Source organism: Berkeleyomyces rouxiae (genome assembly GCF_048999995.1).
Source record: "Berkeleyomyces rouxiae strain 22BRR77 chromosome Unknown BrBRR77_ptg000002l, whole genome shotgun sequence".
NCBI lineage: Eukaryota > Fungi > Ascomycota > Sordariomycetes > Microascales > Ceratocystidaceae > Berkeleyomyces > Berkeleyomyces rouxiae.
The window spans coordinates 3,242,512-3,260,577 of record NW_027396492.1 but is presented as its reverse complement, the minus strand read 5'-3'; the positions used below and the strand labels follow the sequence as shown (position 1 = coordinate 3,260,577).

General features: G+C 55.8%; 7 protein-coding genes across 7 annotated transcripts; 3 read left to right on the top strand and 4 right to left on the bottom strand.

Moving 5' to 3' along the window:
• Nucleotides 1-1,432: 1,432 nt before the first annotated feature.
• Nucleotides 1,433-3,954, bottom strand: BROUX77_002477 (uncharacterized protein; the record flags this gene model as incomplete). The annotated part of the gene is made up of 2 exons (XM_073747021.1): nt 1,433-3,664; nt 3,736-3,954. 2 exons carry the CDS (start codon nt 3,952-3,954, stop codon nt 1,433-1,435), a joined length of 2,451 nt encoding a protein of 816 aa, XP_073607559.1.
• A 939-nt stretch (nt 3,955-4,893) lies between these two features.
• On the top strand, nt 4,894-6,086 carry BROUX77_002476 (uncharacterized protein; the record flags this gene model as incomplete). The annotated part of the gene is made up of 3 exons (XM_073747020.1): nt 4,894-4,953; nt 5,065-5,318; nt 5,399-6,086. The coding sequence occupies 3 exons, from the start codon at nt 4,894-4,896 to the stop codon at nt 6,084-6,086; spliced, it is 1,002 nt and encodes a 333-aa protein (XP_073607558.1).
• Nucleotides 6,087-7,252: 1,166 nt separating this feature from the next.
• On the top strand, nt 7,253-8,805 carry BROUX77_002475 (uncharacterized protein; the record flags this gene model as incomplete). Its single annotated transcript, XM_073747019.1, has 3 exons — nt 7,253-7,262; nt 7,422-7,589; nt 7,661-8,805. The coding sequence occupies 3 exons, from the start codon at nt 7,253-7,255 to the stop codon at nt 8,803-8,805; spliced, it is 1,323 nt and encodes a 440-aa protein (XP_073607557.1).
• Nucleotides 8,806-10,579: 1,774 nt separating this feature from the next.
• BROUX77_002474 (uncharacterized protein) lies at nt 10,580-11,499 on the top strand (the record flags this gene model as incomplete). Its single annotated transcript, XM_073747018.1, has 4 exons — nt 10,580-10,768; nt 10,838-11,226; nt 11,281-11,376; nt 11,445-11,499. 4 exons carry the CDS (start codon nt 10,580-10,582, stop codon nt 11,497-11,499), a joined length of 729 nt encoding a protein of 242 aa, XP_073607556.1.
• A 364-nt stretch (nt 11,500-11,863) lies between these two features.
• BROUX77_002473 (uncharacterized protein) lies at nt 11,864-12,268 on the bottom strand (the record flags this gene model as incomplete). Its single annotated transcript, XM_073747017.1, has 1 exon — nt 11,864-12,268. The coding sequence occupies one exon, from the start codon at nt 12,266-12,268 to the stop codon at nt 11,864-11,866; it is 405 nt and encodes a 134-aa protein (XP_073607555.1).
• A 153-nt stretch (nt 12,269-12,421) lies between these two features.
• On the bottom strand, nt 12,422-13,141 carry BROUX77_002472 (uncharacterized protein; the record flags this gene model as incomplete). The annotated part of the gene is made up of 2 exons (XM_073747016.1): nt 12,422-12,940; nt 12,992-13,141. The coding sequence occupies 2 exons, from the start codon at nt 13,139-13,141 to the stop codon at nt 12,422-12,424; spliced, it is 669 nt and encodes a 222-aa protein (XP_073607554.1).
• Nucleotides 13,142-14,604: 1,463 nt separating this feature from the next.
• On the bottom strand, nt 14,605-16,413 carry BROUX77_002471 (uncharacterized protein; the record flags this gene model as incomplete). Its single annotated transcript, XM_073747015.1, has 4 exons — nt 14,605-15,979; nt 16,080-16,159; nt 16,235-16,266; nt 16,332-16,413. 4 exons carry the CDS (start codon nt 16,411-16,413, stop codon nt 14,605-14,607), a joined length of 1,569 nt encoding a protein of 522 aa, XP_073607553.1.
• Nucleotides 16,414-18,066: the final 1,653 nt, after the last annotated feature.

Sequence of the window (18,066 nt, the reverse complement as noted above, 5' to 3'; positions counted from 1 at the left end):
CTTCATTTCTATGCAACATCTGAACAAACAGGAGGAAAATTACAAAAGTTGCAGCAACGGCCATGCCCGCAAGAGGACAAAACCACGCGTAATCCGCCCGAGACAACACCCCGTGCTGAGAGCTGGTGGCCTTTTAGACTAGACTTCACGCGGTTTGTTGCAAACCAAAAACACCAGGTAACCAACCCTGGAACCCCGCAGGTTTGCCCCCGGGCCGCGCTGGACGGAGCGTCTTCCTGGCTTCTACGCCGGTCCCTCAAAAGTCATGGGGGATGTTTGAAGTCTTGCGAACCTGTAATTGCTGACCGCCCGGGAGTTGTTCGGAAGATGACATCATCCGACTGCTTCCGTCCGGAATATGTCGTCGTATTGCTGCGAAATAACAGTAGGTAGACGTAAAAGAATAAAATCAAAATCAAATCAAATCAAGCCACTGTGATGTACGCTAACTGGGTAACTTGGCCTCTTTGTAGTGATCCCGATAGCGATAGTATGACAGCCCGGGCCGGGGGCGAGCCTGCGGGGTTCCAGGGATGGTTACCTGGTACAGGGTAAACCTCGACTTGACTTGACTATATTTAACGTTCACCGGAATCACTAAGATCAAACGACGCCGGATTGGTTACCGGACAGAAATTTAAAAAGGGTAAACCTCGCGTAAACAAACCAAAATAAATTTTATGTAATCACTTTCAACCCTGCATTTTCATCAAATAAGGCAATCCTCATTAGTGTAGTGGTCATCATACCTGCTTGTCACGCAGGTGACCTGGGTTCGATTCCCAGATGGGGAGTTCCAAGTTTCAACTTTCTTTTGCTTACTTGGTCTTGAGTTTTTTTTTTCTTTTTTTTTTCTTATCATCAACGAACAGGTTTAGTAAAGACGATCGATCATAAACTTCAAATCCTTTTTTTTGTGCGCAAAAAGAAAAAAAAAAAAATCGGTAAATGGTTCTCAAGTCAAGTCTGGTAGATAGCCCGATAAACAACGGGATATATATTCAACCCAGCTTCCTCCTCCTCCCCTTGGGTCAACAACAAAGGCTCAGAAACAACAAGGTGGGAAAAAAAAGAAACACAACACATGCAAACTCCTTTGGACGCCGCCAGCTCATCTTCCCCTCCCCTCCAGAAAGAAAGAAAGAAACAAAAACAAAAGAGACGTTCTGAGGGGATCGATCGGCTTTTCCAGCCATCAGAAAGCCAAACAAGAAAAAAAAAACTCAATGAACAACAGAAGTGGGTTATACACAGAAAAAAAAACAAAAAGGGGCCAGGTACTATTCACATTGTCGCAGACCAGGCTACTATCCTCCCCTTCCCCCTCGCCATCGCCCCCTCCCCCGTAGATAGAAAGTCCCAAAAGCACTCTGTGGACGTACACACAATGCCCGGCCGCTGGGAAGGGGTTGTTGTGCGCCGCACGGCGTACTTATGTCGCCTGGTCCTTGTCAGCCAATGTCTGTTCCACCGCAGGCTTCTCCTGTTCGTTTTCCGTTTCTTTTTCCTTGGCGTCGGCCGCGGGTGTCAGCGTCGTTTCCTTGGCCGCGGGTGTTGCTATGTTGGCGCTCTCAGCCTCAGCTGTGGCCGTGGGAGTATCACGAGAAGCATCAGCCGCAGTGGCATCAGGAGCGGCAGCAGGGGCACCGTCGGCAGAAGCGTCAGACTCAGCGGCCTTGGCCGTAGTCTTTGGCATGGGCGTGGTGGTGATTTCTTTCTCCTTTGTCGTCTCGGCCTTGTCTTTCTCAGCCTTGCTAGGCTCATTGTCAGTGTCCTTTGTGTCGTTGCTGGCGCTTTCTTCGGTTGACGGCTTGGTGGATTCAGCTTCGGCTACAAGAGAATTGGCGTCGGGCGCGTCATCTGGGGTCTCTGTGGTGCCGGCCTTTTCTTCCGTGGTGGGCGCAGACTTCTCAGCCTCTTCGGGCACGGCATCAGCAGTGGGTTTGGGAGCGGCGTCGGCGGAGGCTTGAGACTCGGTGGGTTTGGGTGAAGGTGCATCAGGTGCAGGGACATCGACAACAAGAGTGTCGGTGGGAGCCGCCTCCTTTGCTTCTGGCTCCGCAGCAGCGACAGACGGCTCTTCGTCCTCCTTTTTGATTTCTGAGGCTTCCGAGTCTTGCATTCCAACGTCGCCATCAGCATCAACAATAGGAGCATCGTTAGAAGCCTCAACTACTTTTTCAGGGACTGGTGACTTTTCAGATTCAGCCTGCTTTTCATCTTCCTTGACAGTCTCCTTGGGGCTTTCCTCCTTGCTCGCAGCATCATTGACAGGAGTAGACCCCTTGGAAGCCTTGTTATTGGACTCAGGCTCTTCGGGAACGTCTTTGTCCATGTCGACATCTTCATTGGAGTTCTCCAAAGCCTCAACAGGGGTCTTCTTAGGGGACTTGTCATCAGCATCAGCGCCATTAGCAGGAGTAGCATTGCTGCTATCAACATCCATTTCATCGTTGCAGTAGTCGTTGAATGTGCGTTTGGGAACAGAAGGACGCGGGCCGCCAATGCCATGGGCCATCTCCTCGTCGTCGCTGTCAGGTTCAAACTCGGCTTCGTTGGCGACCTTTTTCTCCCACTCGCGTTGGGTCATGCGGGAATCCTTGTGTAAATCTTCGTTTAGATCGTCAAGCTCAGCCTCCTCTTCGTCAGTCATGCCGCCAAGGGGCTGGCGAGGAACGTCTTGCATTTGAACCGAGGGGGCCGGTGCGGTGTGGCGCAGATTGTCAATGACGGCAGCCTTGATCTTATCGAGGTACTCAGGGCTATTGGCATTGTCCATGTTGGAAGGGCGCACATCGAGTTCGTAGTCAGGGCCGTAGTACTCGTAGTATTCATTGTAAGGCATGGCGGGCGTCATTTCTTTGCCGACCATGACACCAGTCTCAAAGGCCCATGTCCGCGCAACATTGCGCATGGTGTAGCCACCGCCGCCCAGCATCATGGTGGGCTTGTTGAAGCTCTTGACAAAATTGACGCAGTTGGCGTGACCACGCATACTAAGGTTGAAGCAGCCCAGTCTGTCTCCAGAAAGACTATCACCACCGCACTGCAGAACAACAGCCTCGGGCTGGAAAAACTCCATGACATGCGAGATGACGGGCTCGAACACAGACTTGTAAGTGACATCGTTGATGCCGTCACGCAGAGGAAAGTTTACGGCATAGTGCTTGCCCTGGCCAATTCCAATGTCACGGAGTTCGCCGGTACCGGGGAAGTACTCGCCGTACTTGTGGAAAGAGACAGTCATGACTCTATCGGTTGTGTAGAAGGCCTCCTCAACACCATCGCCGTGGTGCACGTCAATATCAATGTAAAGAACGCGCTTCTTAAAACGCAGAAGCTCGAGAATGCCAAGGACAATGTCGTTGACGTAGCAGAAGCCAGAAGCCTCGCTCTTTTTGGCATGGTGCAGACCGCCGGCCCAGTTGACAGCAACATCGCACTTTTGGCGGTTGAGTCTGGCAGCGCCTTCCATGCTGCCGCCGGCACTGATGCCGCAAAACTCAAAGAGGCCATCAAACACGGGGCAATCGTCACCGACATTGTACTTGCCCTGTTCCTTCTGGAAAGCGTCCATGTTGTCGGGCGTCACTTTTTGTAGGAAATCGATGTACTCGTCGGTGTGGAATTGCGTCATTTCGCCTCTTGTGGCAGGCTTCGCGCGCTATTGGTGGGTGGTTAGAGCCTTGTCGCATCGGTGACGGCGGGCGGAGGAGAGACTGGACGTGGACTTACGTAGATTTCCATGTACTTGTAGAGTTCATAGTGCATGATCAGACTATGCGCCAATCTGATTCGGTGAGGCTTCATGGGATGGCCGGTCACGTAGGCATAGTTGCCAATGTCTGAATCGTAAAAGTAGGCCACTTTCTTGGGGGTCTGGTTGAGTGCGATTGATGTTAGCTGGCCACCCAGCGCTCCGGAGATGGAGCCAGCGGCACCAGAGCCAGACATTGTGTCGAATATGCGGGGAGTCTGCAAGACTGGCGGCGCGGTGGGCGAGGAAGGTTGAAGTAGTCGCAAGAGAGGAAGATGTCGGTGCCAGAGCCTCTTCAGGATATTTGGCAGACGCGCAGCACTCAGACACAAGCGATCGTCGGTAGAGGCAGAGTTTCTGTAGAAGCGCAGAGGGCTGGACAACAAAAGAACGAGTCGCGAAGGTCGTGACAGTCGCCGCGGAACGATTGGCAAAGTGTCAGGCAAAATCAGAATCAGAAGCGGCAAGAGCGAGAGTGGCAGTGAATATGTGTGGGGTTCCTCGACGAAGAAAAAAATCAGCTTGGCAATATCGCGAGAATTGGGCGTCTGGGTCGGTTCTGGAGGAGAGAATGTGAAAATGCAGAGGCAAGTTTGTAGATCGCAAGGATTGAAGGCCAAAAGTTAATTTGGTTGCTCTGCCTTGCTAGGCTAGATCCAGCATGTTGAGGTCAAAAAGGCAGGAGCAAAGAAAAATGGGCCCACGAATAATATAATAAGCTAACACGGCCAACCCTGGGCCAATGATAATGAAAGGGTGCGCGGCTGAACTTTGGCAATTCCAGCTGGTAATGATGTCACAGACAAACCCTACATCTCCAGCACGTGATGCTAGTGTGGCAGATGAATGAGGCTGAAGCTCCTGCGTGTGGCGCGCCGAGCTATTGTGGCGGCGTGGCCAGGCTGCTCAGGTTGGCGTCAACCGTTGGTGGGAGCTTGTTTGGCCTTGGTGATTCCCGGACATTGCCAGCTACAAGTTTCCCAACGTCATCGCCCACGCCTGTTTTTCCTGTGCCTATATTTCCTGACCATCAACATACACAGCAACCCTACGCTCTCAGTGTCGCCCCTGCGCATTATCTGTTTTTTTTCTTGTCCCGAGAGCTACATAGTCTAGCAGCCAGCCGCTTCAGCAGAATGGACCGCTTCAGATCACTCCTCAACAACGGCATGACCTTTGGAGGTCAGCAGCCCAGCGTAAGTCGCAACAGCTTCCCAGACTCGCCGCTGCTCCTTGTTTCCATCACCAGACAGACAAGCCCCGGTCGCATTGGATGGATGCCGCAGACTAACGGAGAATGCACATAGGACAATGCCGCGCTGATCGATAACTCTGAGACGGTGCATATTTCGTCGCTCGCCCTCCTAAAGATGCTTCGCCACGGCCGAGCCGGTGTTCCCATGGAAGTCATGGGCCTGATGCTTGGAGAATTTGTGGACGACTTTACTGTCCGTGTTGTGGACGTTTTTGCCATGCCTCAGAGCGGTACCGGTGTCAGTGTCGAGGCTGTCGACCCCGTGTTCCAGATGAAGATGATGGAAATGTTGAAACAGACTGGCAGGTGAGTTGAGAATGATTAAAGTGCAAAGCGAGATTGGAAGCGGCTCCCGGCTAACACATGCACGTGCGCCTTTTCTCTAGACCCGAGACGGTTGTTGGCTGGTACCATTCGCATCCCGGTTTTGGCTGTTGGCTGTCGTCGGTCGATATCCAGACACAGCAATCCTTTGAACAGTTGACCCCCCGTGCCGTTGCAGTTGTCATCGACCCGATCCAGTCGGTCAAGGGCAAGGTGGTCATTGATGCCTTCAGATTGATCAACCCCCAGTCCCTTATGCTGGGCCAGGAGCCCCGCCAGAGCACCAGCAACCTGGGCCACCTCAACAAGCCATCGATCCAAGCGCTGATCCACGGCCTCAACAGACACTACTACTCGATTGCAATTGACTACCGCAAGACGGCGCTCGAAGAGAACATGCTCATGAACCTGCACAAGCACGCATGGACCGAGGCGCTAGAGATGCACGATTTCCGCGCAGAAGCCGGTAATAACAAGGAGCGCATGCAGCGCTTGGTGACACTGGCCGATGGCTACGAGAAGCGCGTAAAGGAGGAGACGGAGCTTACGAAAGACCAGCTCAAGACTCGCTATGTTGGCAAACTGGACCCCAAGAAGCACATGGAAGACGTCGGCCAGCAACTGATTGAAGACAACATTGTATCGGTCTCAAGACAACTGATTGACAAGGAAGCCACCATGGCGAAAAAGAGCGACACGGCGCCCCAGGCCGGCGACGGCGACGGCATGGATGTGGAGGATGAGTTATGATTTAGTGGCGCCGCTAGCTCGGGATTGTCTGTGATTATAGATTCAGATTCTTCTACTGCCCAAGCGCGGGTTGGGGAGGAAAAGCAGACGGTCACAAGGCAACGGGGACGGGGAGAAGTTATGATTATTATTCTCGAACTAATGCAAGCACAGCAATGAAGACGCAAGACTGTGAGAGTGCATCGTGATTGGCCACTGATGTCGAATATTAGGGTTAACAGGGCAGGGTTATGCAACATTTACACGACGCGCAGTCTGTGACCAGCTGTATCTGTGCATGAATGCAGTAAAACAGGGCTCGATGGATGGCTTCGTCAAAGCCAAGCCTTTTTAGGTTGAGACGATACGGTCTTGCTGGCTGCTAGGCCGAGGGCAAGGGCGAGAATGGGCGCGAGAGCGAAACAGGCAGCAAAGGGAATTCCCGGGTTGCGAGAAAGACAGAGGCCTAAGAAGAGCCAGGCCTGGCGGCTTATGGCTTGGCGCGCTCTTCCAGCCAGAGAGAAGGACAGCGAGGAAACAGGACAAGCCTGGCTGTTTCTTCTCATGATAGCGCTGGCAGAAAAGAACAAATTCAGGCCTGCCACATACAAAACCGTAGCCTCCGACGCGAACCCTTTTGACCACCGTCTCCCCCCCTTCTTTTCGAGTCAACCCTAATTTTGGCGGGCTTGCTGTGTCGTCATCTGCTTGTCTTGGCTTGGGTAGTGAGTTTCTGCTAGTTGATTTTCCCTCGTTCAACCCCATCGACCTTGGCCGCCGGTTCCCACCAGAAGTCTTGATTCTCTCTTTCTTTCTTTCATTTTTCGTGCATCCATAAGCCCGGGCCGAGCGACTGTTCATGGGCCTTGACGAACCTTTCCGATTTTATAGTGCGGGCGTGATTCTTCCCCAAGAACCTGCAAGCACCACATAAGCCACCCCCTTAACGTGCATCATAGCTTCTGAAGCAACTCGACGCATAGACTTTGCGCGGCTTGCCTTCCGGGCCCTGTTTTTTCATCTCTTGTCCTTGTTTATCAATCTGGCTGGCTGGTTTACGCGAACAGCCGACTGACCGCCGTTGCCGACCGACCGACCGACCGACCGCAGCCGCCGCTGCCGACTGAAACAAACTACTCTCTGTACGGGCTGGACGACTATCGCGATTCTTGCGTCCATCGTACAAGATGGCTTCAGGTACGTTGGCATCAGGCCGTGCCTCCCCGCAGCAGCCGACGCATTGACCGGCGGAGCGCTGTTGCGGCAATGGCTGAGGCTGCTGGCCTTTTGTATTCCTGTCTTTATTTCCGCGTCACTGCGTATCTTGCTAACACCACGCTCCGGCCGGTTTTCTAGACCTCTCGTGGTCTTCGGTGTCAACCGAGGTGCTCCTGGCCGAGCTGGACCGCCGAGACTTGGGCGCCACCAAGAGAAAACCACAATGCGGAAGCGGCGACCGGGGAACGTACAACACACCACTGCATCTTGCGGCCTTGGCGCTGATATTGTTTGTGAGCACGCTGGGTAAGTCTGCATCTGCCGGCTGTCTATTCCGTTTCCACCGAAGCTAACCGGCCCCCCGCCGCCTTTGCCAGCCTGCGCATTCCCGCTCTTTTCACGACGAATATCCTCGGCCAAATCATCGCCCAACTCGCTACAAAGTCGCATCATCTTCTTGTGCCAACACTTTGGAACCGGTGTTCTCTTGGCCACTGGCTTTGTGCACCTGCTTCCGACCGCCTTCAGCTCGCTCAACGACCCGTGTCTGCCATATCTGTTCAATGAGGGCTATCCGCCATTGCCGGGATTCATTGCCATGTGCTCTGCGCTGGTGATTGTGTCGGTCGAGATGTACCTGGCAACTCGAGGCGCTGGCCACTCCCACTCACACAGCCACGGCGAGTGGGATGACGCAGATAGCCAGTACAACAAGATTGAGGGAAACGGCCATGACGGCCATGGGTCTAGAGCCCATGCAAGAAACCTGAGTAATGCCTCACAAGAAGACGCCGAGGCCACCGAGAGCCTCGTCTCTGCAGTCTCGCCTCTGCCCGGCTCTACGCCCATGGTGGCAGCGCCGAACAGACACAGCAAGTCTGGCCAGCACTTTACTGACGAGGACTCTGATTTTGACGCCGACGACCTCGACGACCCCTTGGCGACAGACCACCAGGCCAGCGCGTCCGGGTCGCATGACTTTGGCTCCGAGCTGGACATCCAGGACGTGCCGGAAAGCGCGCTGGCCGAGCAACGGCGGCGGCTGCTGCAGTGTGTGCTGCTGGAAGCCGGCATCCTGTTCCACAGCATCTTTATCGGCATGGCCATCTCGGTGGCCACGGGCCCGGCCTTTGTCGTGTTTCTCATTGCCATTAGCTTCCACCAGTGCTTCGAGGGCCTCGCGCTCGGCAGCCGCATCGCCGCGCTGCAGTTCCCCAAGCGCTCGCTGCAGCCGTGGCTGATGGTGCTCGCGTTTGGCGCGACCACGCCCATTGGCCAGGCCATTGGGCTGCTTGTCCACGGGCTCTACGACCCGCAGAGCCAGACAGGCCTGCTGATGGTCGGCGTGATGAATGCCATCTCGGCCGGCCTCTTGCTCTTTGCCGGGCTCGTGCAGCTGCTGGCCGAGGACTTTTTGTCGGAAAAGAGCTACGAGACGCTGAATGGCACGCGGCGAAGGAATGCGTATATTGCCGTGGTATCAGGGGCGATGTTGATGTCGCTGGTGGGCGCCTTTGCCTGAGAGAAGACGGGATAAAACAAGAGAGAGACAGAGACGGGACAAAAGTGTGTCCTTGGCTGTCTTCTTTGCTGCTGTTGGGTGTTATAGCTCTTCTTCTTTTTGGGATATCGGCAATGAGACTGCTGCTGGATTGGCTGGAACGTTGCCATTTTACTCATCTTTTTTTTTTTTTTTTTTTGTTTATGTGACAGTTTCTGTAGTCAACTCCAACGGCTCATCATCTTCTGTGCTGGCTTCTCTTCTCTCGGGGATGGTGATGTATGGACATCGCCGATTCCCAGGCTCGGCCTCCAAAGGAAGTAGCCCGGGGTCGGCGGGGTGGGGGGGGGGGGGGGGGGGGGAAGTCGGGGCTTCTGCTTATAGAGGGCGTTTCTGTTTTTTTTCTTTGTTCTTTCTTTTGGTCCCGGTTCTCGTTGATATGGCATCTAGACACGGGGCGGGATTGTCACTACTCTTCCTTTTTCTTGCTGGGGGAGGCTTCTTTCTGTCTTGGTTGTTGTTGTTGTTGTTGTTGTTGGTTCGCTTAGTTATATATGTATGTACATGTTTATATGCATCACTTGTCATGGCCTTTGCTCTAACTGGTTATATGCCTTAATATGTAGATGTCCTCCACCCTCTGCCCTATACTCGCTTCAATCGTGATGTTCCAGGATGAATAAAGGTGACGGCAAAGGAACAGCCGCCATGCAGCAGTTGCGAGATTGTCGACCAGGAGCCGGCGAAGAAAGCGCCGAGTGACCCAAGCGTTTACTTGTCTTCTTTTTCTGGCTTATTTGCTCCTTTTATACGAGTGGACGAGCCGCACCTGGGCGTTTTTTGTCTTTTTTTTCTTTTCCTTTTCCTTGTGAGGAGTCTCACCACGGGCCACCTCGATGGATGTAGCTTCAGGAAAACTTGCTCAAACCTTCTCTCGCCCGGGGTACAAGTCTATACATGCGTCTACGAAAGAGAGATACAAGCCGGCCATCTCGTGATGTTCTTGCAGGATGGTGTGTCAGCCAGACGCGGGCGGGCTTGGCTCCAGAGATGCTGTCACGAGATTTGTGTTGTAGCCCGGAGCACGACGGCGAGAAGACCGGACGGCGAGAGGGACGGCGAGGTCTTTGCTGTGAGTCACGCAGGTGTTCTAGGCCTCTGGCCTCAGCGTAGAGAGAGAAAAGAAACAGAATAAGAGGGGGCGAAGGGGCCCATTGCAAGCAGATGGACACCGATAAAAAGGCCTGGATATCTGGCGTTGTAGCTGTGGAACTTGGTTGGCGATGGCCTTCTTGGCTGGAACAAGGCCCAGAATCTGGACGTCGGCGAGCAGTAATGAGAAGGAATAGTCCGGCTAGAGCCTTGGGAGGAGCACAGGCGCACAGAGTGACAAGGACGAAGGGGCCTCACTCGGGCGCTGCCGTTGACCTGTGGTGAGCAAGTTTTGCCTGGTACTTGCGCTCTTGTTGGCTGTTTCTTCTTGTCTCCCGGAGCAAGCCAAAAAGGCAGAGGCGGCTCAAGGACCGCAAAGGGCGCCCTGTGGCAGGCTGGAGAGATGGTCGGGGTCCTCAGGGTTTGTGGGCTGGGGAGAGGAGGGACTGCGTCTTTGTGAGAAGGTTTCCTGGGTTGTATAAGAAGGCGGGCGGGGCCCAGCAGGACGGCGAGAGTCTGGTTGATGTGCAGTTTCTGACAGGAGGTTCTTTTCTTTTTTCCGTGTTTGATTCTTGTGATCTCCGTGAAGCGCCCGTCTCCTACACATCCATATCCCGTATTCGTGCCCCCCTCCGTCGCCACCATGTTCCCCAGCATTCCGTTCCTCGAGGCCCGCCATGCCGCTGCCGCCGGCGCCGCACACGTCATGAAAGAGGCCTGCTCCGCCTGCACGGCCAGCAAGCAGGCCGAGACCGCCGCCATGGACGCCGCCATGAACTCGACCGACTCGGCCATGGCCATGGACATGGGCGCCGCCACCTGCAAGATCAACGTAAGCTCGCCAGCCGGCCGCCCTGCTCTCTCTCCCACCAGCTAACCCTTCTCCTCGCCGCCCCCGCAGATGTTGTGGAACTGGTACACCATCGACGCCTGCTTCCTCGCCGAGTCGTGGCACATCACGTCCAAGGGCATGTTTGCCGGCTCGTGCATCGGCGTGGTGCTGATGGTCGTCATGCTCGAGTTCCTGCGCCGATCGTCCAAGGAGTTTGACCGCTGGCTGATTGCCCAGCACATTGCCGCCTACGCCGGCGCCGGCGCTGCCGCTATCGCCGCGGCGCCCCGGAACTCGGACTCTGCTGCCAGCGACAAGGCGGCGCTGGCCTGCGGCGCACCGGCGGCTGCGGCTATTGCGCGCCCGGCAGTGCCGCCGTTCCGGCCAAACGTGTGGCAGCAGGCAACACGGGCCCTGCTGCACGTCATGCAGTTCGCGCTGGCGTACATCATCATGCTGTGAGTTTCTTCCTGGCGCCTCTGGCTGAGCAGGCCTGTGCTAACATGTGATAGACTCGCCATGTACTTCAACGGCTACATCATCATCTGCATCTTCCTCGGCGCCTTTATCGGCGCCTTCATCTTCCACTGGGAGACTATCAACGTCGGGTAAGTCGTGGCCTGTGGAAATGCCCGCGGCTCAAGTCCCGGTCTGCTAACCAATTTGTGTCTGTTAGTTCTTCCGGCGAAGCAACAAGCGCCGCCAAAGAGCCGACCGTGTGCTGCGGTTAAAGCTACAGAACCCTCACTCTGTGGTGCTGCTGTTAGTTGGGGTGGGGCACTAACAATACAGGGTCTTTTTGGACGCTCAGCGCCTGCACTCCCCTCCCTTCAGCCTGTATTTGTAGTGCCTCTCGGGGGAAAATCAAAAAAAGAAGTTCGGTGCGATTAATTCCTAGTAGTTTTAGTTACAATAATAATATCAGCTTGCGCCTGGCTTGCTCTTTGGATCTGCAGAGCCTCCCAATGTCATCTTCCATGCTCTACAAGTTGTTTTCCTAGTGACTGCGATTCCTAGCTCTCTACCCAGGTGTCTATCCCATTCTCATTCATTAGTCCCGCCTCTTGTTCAGGGTTTCTGGTGCTGGCCCGATCTTCAGATCCAGCCCCTCATATGCGTCTTCCGCTTCTGTGCTACCGCCTCACGGTTCAGCAGATTCAAATCCCACCACCCACTCACCGCCTCCCTGATCGTCTTGCGTTTCGCCCTCCAGGACCCCGAGACCGCCGAGACCGGCGTCAACGGCGTCTCCGTCGGTGACCGCCCGCCGCGCGCCCGCGCCCGCGCCGCCGCCTCGCCCAACTGACTCAGCAACGGCGAAAGCGGCGAGACCGGCTCCCCGCGGCCGGCAGCAGCTTCGTCCTGGTCGTCGTCGGGGTACAGGCTACTCACGCGGTACCGGCTGTTTGGCGCAGCCAGCATGCCCAGCGTCAACTTGCGCGCGTGCGTGGGCTTTGGCGCCGGCACGTGGACCCGCAGGTGCGCGGGGATAGTCGGCATCGGCGGAATGACGAGCGAGTTGGGCTGCGGGTGCTGGCGGATGGCGCGCGAGCCGAGGGCTTTGGCGCGCGGCGGCGGTGTGTAGATGAAGGGCTGTGTGGCTGGGCGGGCTGTGAGCCTGGGCGCGGTGGCCGCAGGCCCACGGGCGTGTTCCTACGCGCTCGAGGCTTCGAGGTCTCTGGCATAGCCGGCGGACCAGAGGTCGGGGGCGGACTTAAGGCTGTGCATCGAGGGCTGGGCTTCCGGGAACCGGGCGGCGGTGATTCTGAGGCGGCGCCAGAGAAAGAGCTGGGTGAGGATGGAGAGGCCAAAGAGTATGCTCATGGTGATTGCCAGGGCCCAGAGAGCCTTGAGCGAGGAGCAGGTTGTTTTGTCAGCAGAGGCGTAGAGCGAGTAGCTCAGGGCTTTTGTGACGTTTGATTCGCTTGAGGCCTGGTTATCGACGGTGGAGGCAGTGGCTATGTAAGCCGGTGCGACGTATGACGACATTGAGGCACGAGGAGTCGATAGGCTGGAACATGAGATACCAGACAGTGGGTTCCCTAGCACTGTTGCCATGACAGCTATGGCCACCAAGATGACAAAGTCTCCGCTGGCACCGAGAGCCAGAGGTAGCACACGCTTCCAGTATAGTAGGGCTGTCACAACTATATAGAGTGTGGCTGTAGAGGCCTGTTGGAAGTCAGTCAACGGATGCTAAACGGGTGGGCAAGAGAGACGTACAACTATCACCGTTGCCGTTAGAATAGCCGGAGGCGAGCATTGTGTGCCGGAAATATCCGAGATATGACTCGATGCAAGCCCGATCGTAGACACCGCAACAAGAAGCTGGAGCAGCTGGGTGCCGGTGAAGATGAAGCTGCGGGCCGGCATGGCGAGCGGAGAGGAATGTTTAGATAAGAGAAGGGGGAGTACGATGATCAAGTAGTTATGTAAATGAATAAGACAAGAGAGCCGGCTCCTTGGTAACGAAGAGAAGAATAAAACACTAGGAAAAAAAGGCAACAGAGAAAAGAAGCTGCTCACCAGAGACCGACCAACTATCGCAAAGAATCTCCCACTCACAGAACAGAAACCGTCTTTTTTCCTGCTCATCCGCCCAGAGCAGCGGGCCAGTCAACCTTCTTATACAGCCCCCTCCCGGTGCCCCATCTCTCTCAAAACCTCCCACCCTGTCCGTCTTTTGCTTTCCACCTGCACGTCATCCGAGCCGCGTCTGCATGGTCTTGCAACGCACATCTGGCCTATGGAATCTTCTTTTTTTCTTTTTTTCTTCAAGGGTTTCTTCAACGCCCACATACGGCCTACCACTCTTTTTCTTTTTTCTGTTCCAACCCACTCTCCTGGCCTGCTCCCCCGGTTCGTGCGAGGCGTGACGTCTCACTGCTTCTGGCGACTTCTGTAGGGCCCTTGTCTGGGGGGGGGGGGGGGGGGCAGGGCAACACTTGGTTGGCTGTGCAGACTGCCGAGCAGCAGCCCGGCTCCACGCGGTCGCAGGAGAAAGCACGAAAGGTCAATCAACCGCTGCGCCGGCTTCGCTGCCACGCTTCCCTGGGTCGTTTCTTTTTTTGGATCGCCGTTTTGCTTCGCTCGCAAAGGAAGCGGCTGCTTTAGCCGCCGTCGCTCAACGTTACACAAACTGCTATGAGGGCTGGTTGGACCCCTGCCAGGCATCGCATCGCTTGCGTGCAGCCTGCAAGCGCCCTGGAGCATAGCGCCCAGGTGACCTGTGCATGCCGGGCTACAGCAGCCAGCCCACTGTATTTACAGGCCTGTTAATCCTAGCACTGGCACTTACACCGCAACTAAAAACAGACACAAACACGGCCTGACTTGGGCATTTCATTGGCTGGCGTTGCAGTTTTCGGTGATACAAGGGCGGGTAAGGTCTCTTCTCCTCTCGATCTTCTGGCCTGGCTGGCCACGTCAAACTTTTATTTTATCTGCATCTACTGTCCTCTTGTTTCTTTTTGTCTTTTTCCAGAGGCTGCTTGACGCCCAGGGCGAAAACATGTTGAAACAGCGTCTGGCGTCGAGAAGCACAAGAATCACGTGAACAACTGGCTACACCAATGAAGCAAGCACATGATACGCCACGCACGCACCAGACTTCGAGCAAGAAAAAAAAGAAAAAAAAGCATCCTTTGTTCAACTCGTGCAAGCATCACAGCCAAAAACAAACCAAACAGGAAATATAGAGGAAATAAAAGCAGAAAAAAAAAAGAAACAACCAGAGCCTACCAGCGACGTTCACCTGCTCCATCTATGCCCCGTGTTTGGCCCAGCCCCCTTTGGCAGCCACCACGGCTTTCCCGAGCTTTTAGACCTCAGGTCAACTAGCCGAGCAGATCAGCCAGGTCGTTGCTCGCGCTTCCACCCTGAGGCTTGGCCGCAGCGGGTGCTGACGCTCCGCCCATACCTGCACCAGCGCCGCCAGCCGCGCCCCAGATCCCTGCGCTGCTCTTCTCCTTAGCCAGCTGGCCCATTGACGCGCCGCCCTGGGTCTGCGCCGGCTTCTTGGCCAGGCTCGAGCTAGCCTGCGACCACAACGCGCCAAACGCGTCGCCGCCACCGGATGCTGCGGCGGCGGTAGGCTTGGTGCCCGTGTTCATGGCGGGCATCACGCTGCCCATGCCCAGGCCCGAAGGCACACCAGAAGTGCGCGCCGGGTTCGCTGTGGCTTGCACCGACGAGAAGTAGTTGGGGCCGCTGGAGCCCATGGGAGGAACGGCGGCGGGCGCGGCGGCGGCGGCGGGAGCGGCAGCGGGGGCAGATGGAAGCGCAAATGACGAGTAGTTGGCGGCAGGGGTGCCTGCCGAGGAGGGAGCGGGCGAAATGGATGCCATGGCCATCATGTTGTTGAGATTAGCTTGGTGGGGGGCTGACACAGGCTTGGGAGCGGCAATGGGGGGTGCCTGGGTGGCGGGCGTGGCGGACTGGAAGTCGTCGAATTCATCGTCGTCGTCGGCGGCGGGGGCAGTAGCCAGCGCAGGCGCGGCGACAGGGGCAGCGGCGGGAGTAGAGATGGGATCATCAAACGAGAAAAGATCGACCTCGGGCGCCTTTTGTACTTTTTCTGGCTTGGGTGCCGTCTCGCGGTGCTTGGTCGACGATCGCTCTTTCTTGGCGCGTGACGAGGTGGCCCTCGAGGCCGAGGAAGGCTCGCCGTCAAACTCGTCGTACTCTTCAAACTTGTCGCGGCGTGAACTGCTGCTCGTGTAGTCGTTGGACTGGCCGCCAAAGCCGCCGCCGTCGCCATACACGCCTCCCGAGTATCCGCCGTATGTGTCAGAGCTGCCGCCAGCATTGCCGGACTCGCTGCCAAAACCGCCATATCTGCCGCCGCCGCCACTGGAAAAGGAGCCGCCTAGGCCGGCGCCTCCCTCGACTCCGGTGTATTTGTTCTTGGACATGCGGGCCTTTTTGCGCTCGGATCGAATGCGATCGACGTCGCCCAACAGTTCAGTAAGCTCCTTGGCGCGGTTCCGCACGTTGATGCCCTGGTCTTTGCCGTTTTGATCAATGTAGTGGAACTGGCGAAGCATTTTCAGCAGCGTCAGGTGATTGCGGGCATCGTCAATAACACGCTCGGAGCCGTGCTTGATAAGAAATTCGAGAAGCTGGAGGGCCTTGTAGATCTGGCGCCACTCCTCGGCCGTCTTTTCGGTGAATCGTCTATAGATCATGGGCATGATTTCGTTGAGAGTTTGGCTGTGGCACGTTAGCAGTGTGTTGCCATGAGGCTGGGCGGATTATCGGCGAAGGCCAAAGGGCAGGAATTTCAAGTATCGGGGGGCATGGAGGGGCGTACTAGTTGAAGGTTCCATTGGCGATCTCTTGCATGAGCGTGGAAGAAGCGCCCCAAGGCTCGTTGTTTGTCGCCTCACGAACCTACAGTCGAAGCCGTTAACATCCTAACATGGCCGCATGGGCTACCGCCAGAAAGCAGACAAGTTGCTAGCTCACCTTGGATTCCATTTCGGTAAAGTTCATCACCGCTGTTGGTGTTGGCCGCGTGTTAGTATCGCACGTCTCTGGTCACAGCCCCCAACACAGTACGTACCATTCTGAACCTTGCGGACACCAGCCTTGAGATCGTACAGGGTCAGGTTGGCGACCGAGTCCTTGAGAGTGTTAAAGTCCATTTCGGCGGTGAATTGCTTTCGGGCTGGCGAGTCGTTCTGGCTGGTCTGCGATAGCGGGAGTTGGGCTGGATCTCTGGCCTTATCTCTGGTAATAAGACGCTCTCTTTGCGCGAGGCGGATGCGATACACAGACAGGGCGGTATCGGCAGAATAAAGTCGTGGAAGGGGTTATACCCGATGGATAGTCGACGGGGACGGCTGAATGAATTGTTCTGCCACGATACAATGCGTCTTTGGATTGGACACCGTCTCTCGGACGCCGCAAAAGCCAGCCACCAGAAGCCAAAATGGCCTGGCTGCCAATCTGCCAACCCTAATTCATGGTTGTACACGGACGGCCGGTCAGGAGCCTGACCCACTCCACCTACAGCAAGGCTGAAATCTGGCTAGCTACATGGGCGCGAGGCTTTACCAAAGAAGGACTCGCGAGTTTCATGATCTAAAGCTTTATACACTGCTGCAGCATTCAATCACCGAGAGAGCGCGAGAAGCCAAAAGCAATTATTGAGACGTGAAGTTGGCTGAGTATGGGGCAGCTGGCAGCTGGCAGTGGCAAGTCAAACTCAACTGGCACCTGGCAGATGACACCCGTCTTTCATCTCTCATATCATGGTCTCAGCGACAAGCCAACCAAGCGCTGGATGCACTACATGTGGCAGAAAACGATTAAAAGTCCTCAGACATGAGGCTCAATCAAGGACACTTGGCTAATTACACTTGGACTCTTTGGCCGAGAATGCGGTCTTTTCTTTTCCGGCATCTGCATGTCTCCCGATTTGCTGTTTTCAGCACTGATAGTAATATGAGATATGAGTGCCTGAGAATTTGGGCTGCCACGTCAAGTAGACGGCCAGCCCACCTAAAATATTGGCGAAAAGTCGAGCCCTCCTCTCGGATCGTTTGACCTTCAACGCCAGTCTCAAGTGCTTCGTTGCCTGTTTCACTCGCCTTACCGCCGTTTCCCCAACCAGACATTGATTGCTGCGTCCGCGCCTGTTTGAATCGTCAAGGTGAGTTTTGATCTGATGATGGACTGCCCGCTATCAAGCCGTCCTCCTCCGGGCGCAAGGGGAGCTCTGGGGCGAGCAAACCAGCTGCGGATGGGCCGTGGCCGTGGCCGTGGCCGTGACCGCGGCCGCGGGCGCCGCAAGAGAGGAGAGTGTCTTGTTGTTGCCCGCACCCCATCCAGTCTCTTGATGCTGTACAAATACTTGTAATACAGCCTGCGGAACGCCCCAGGTTGCAATATGTGGCCAATCCCGATCCAGCTCTAGGTCTAGGGCCGGTCCTTTGCGGCTGATGCTGACGCGGGCTGTGTTGGTTGGTGCTTGGCCGTGTCTATGCGGAGCTGCGACTGAGTCCGAGTTTGCTGTGTACCTGGTACCTCGCCTGGGTGCTGAATCCCAGCGCCACATGCATCCCGGCAGTCGGTCCCCCAGGTACCAGGTACAAGGACTTGTGCGGTCACTCGCAAGCTACGCACCACCGGAACTTGGCACACAGGGTAGAGCACTGGGACCGTGGAGTTCTGGGGCCCTAGAGCTCTAGGGTCCTGGAGTCTTAGAGCCTGGGAGCCCTAGGGCCCGAAGCTCTCGCAAGCTCGCAAGCCTCAGCCTGTCTCGGCCCCGCTCGCCCACCCACGCATCTGTCGCG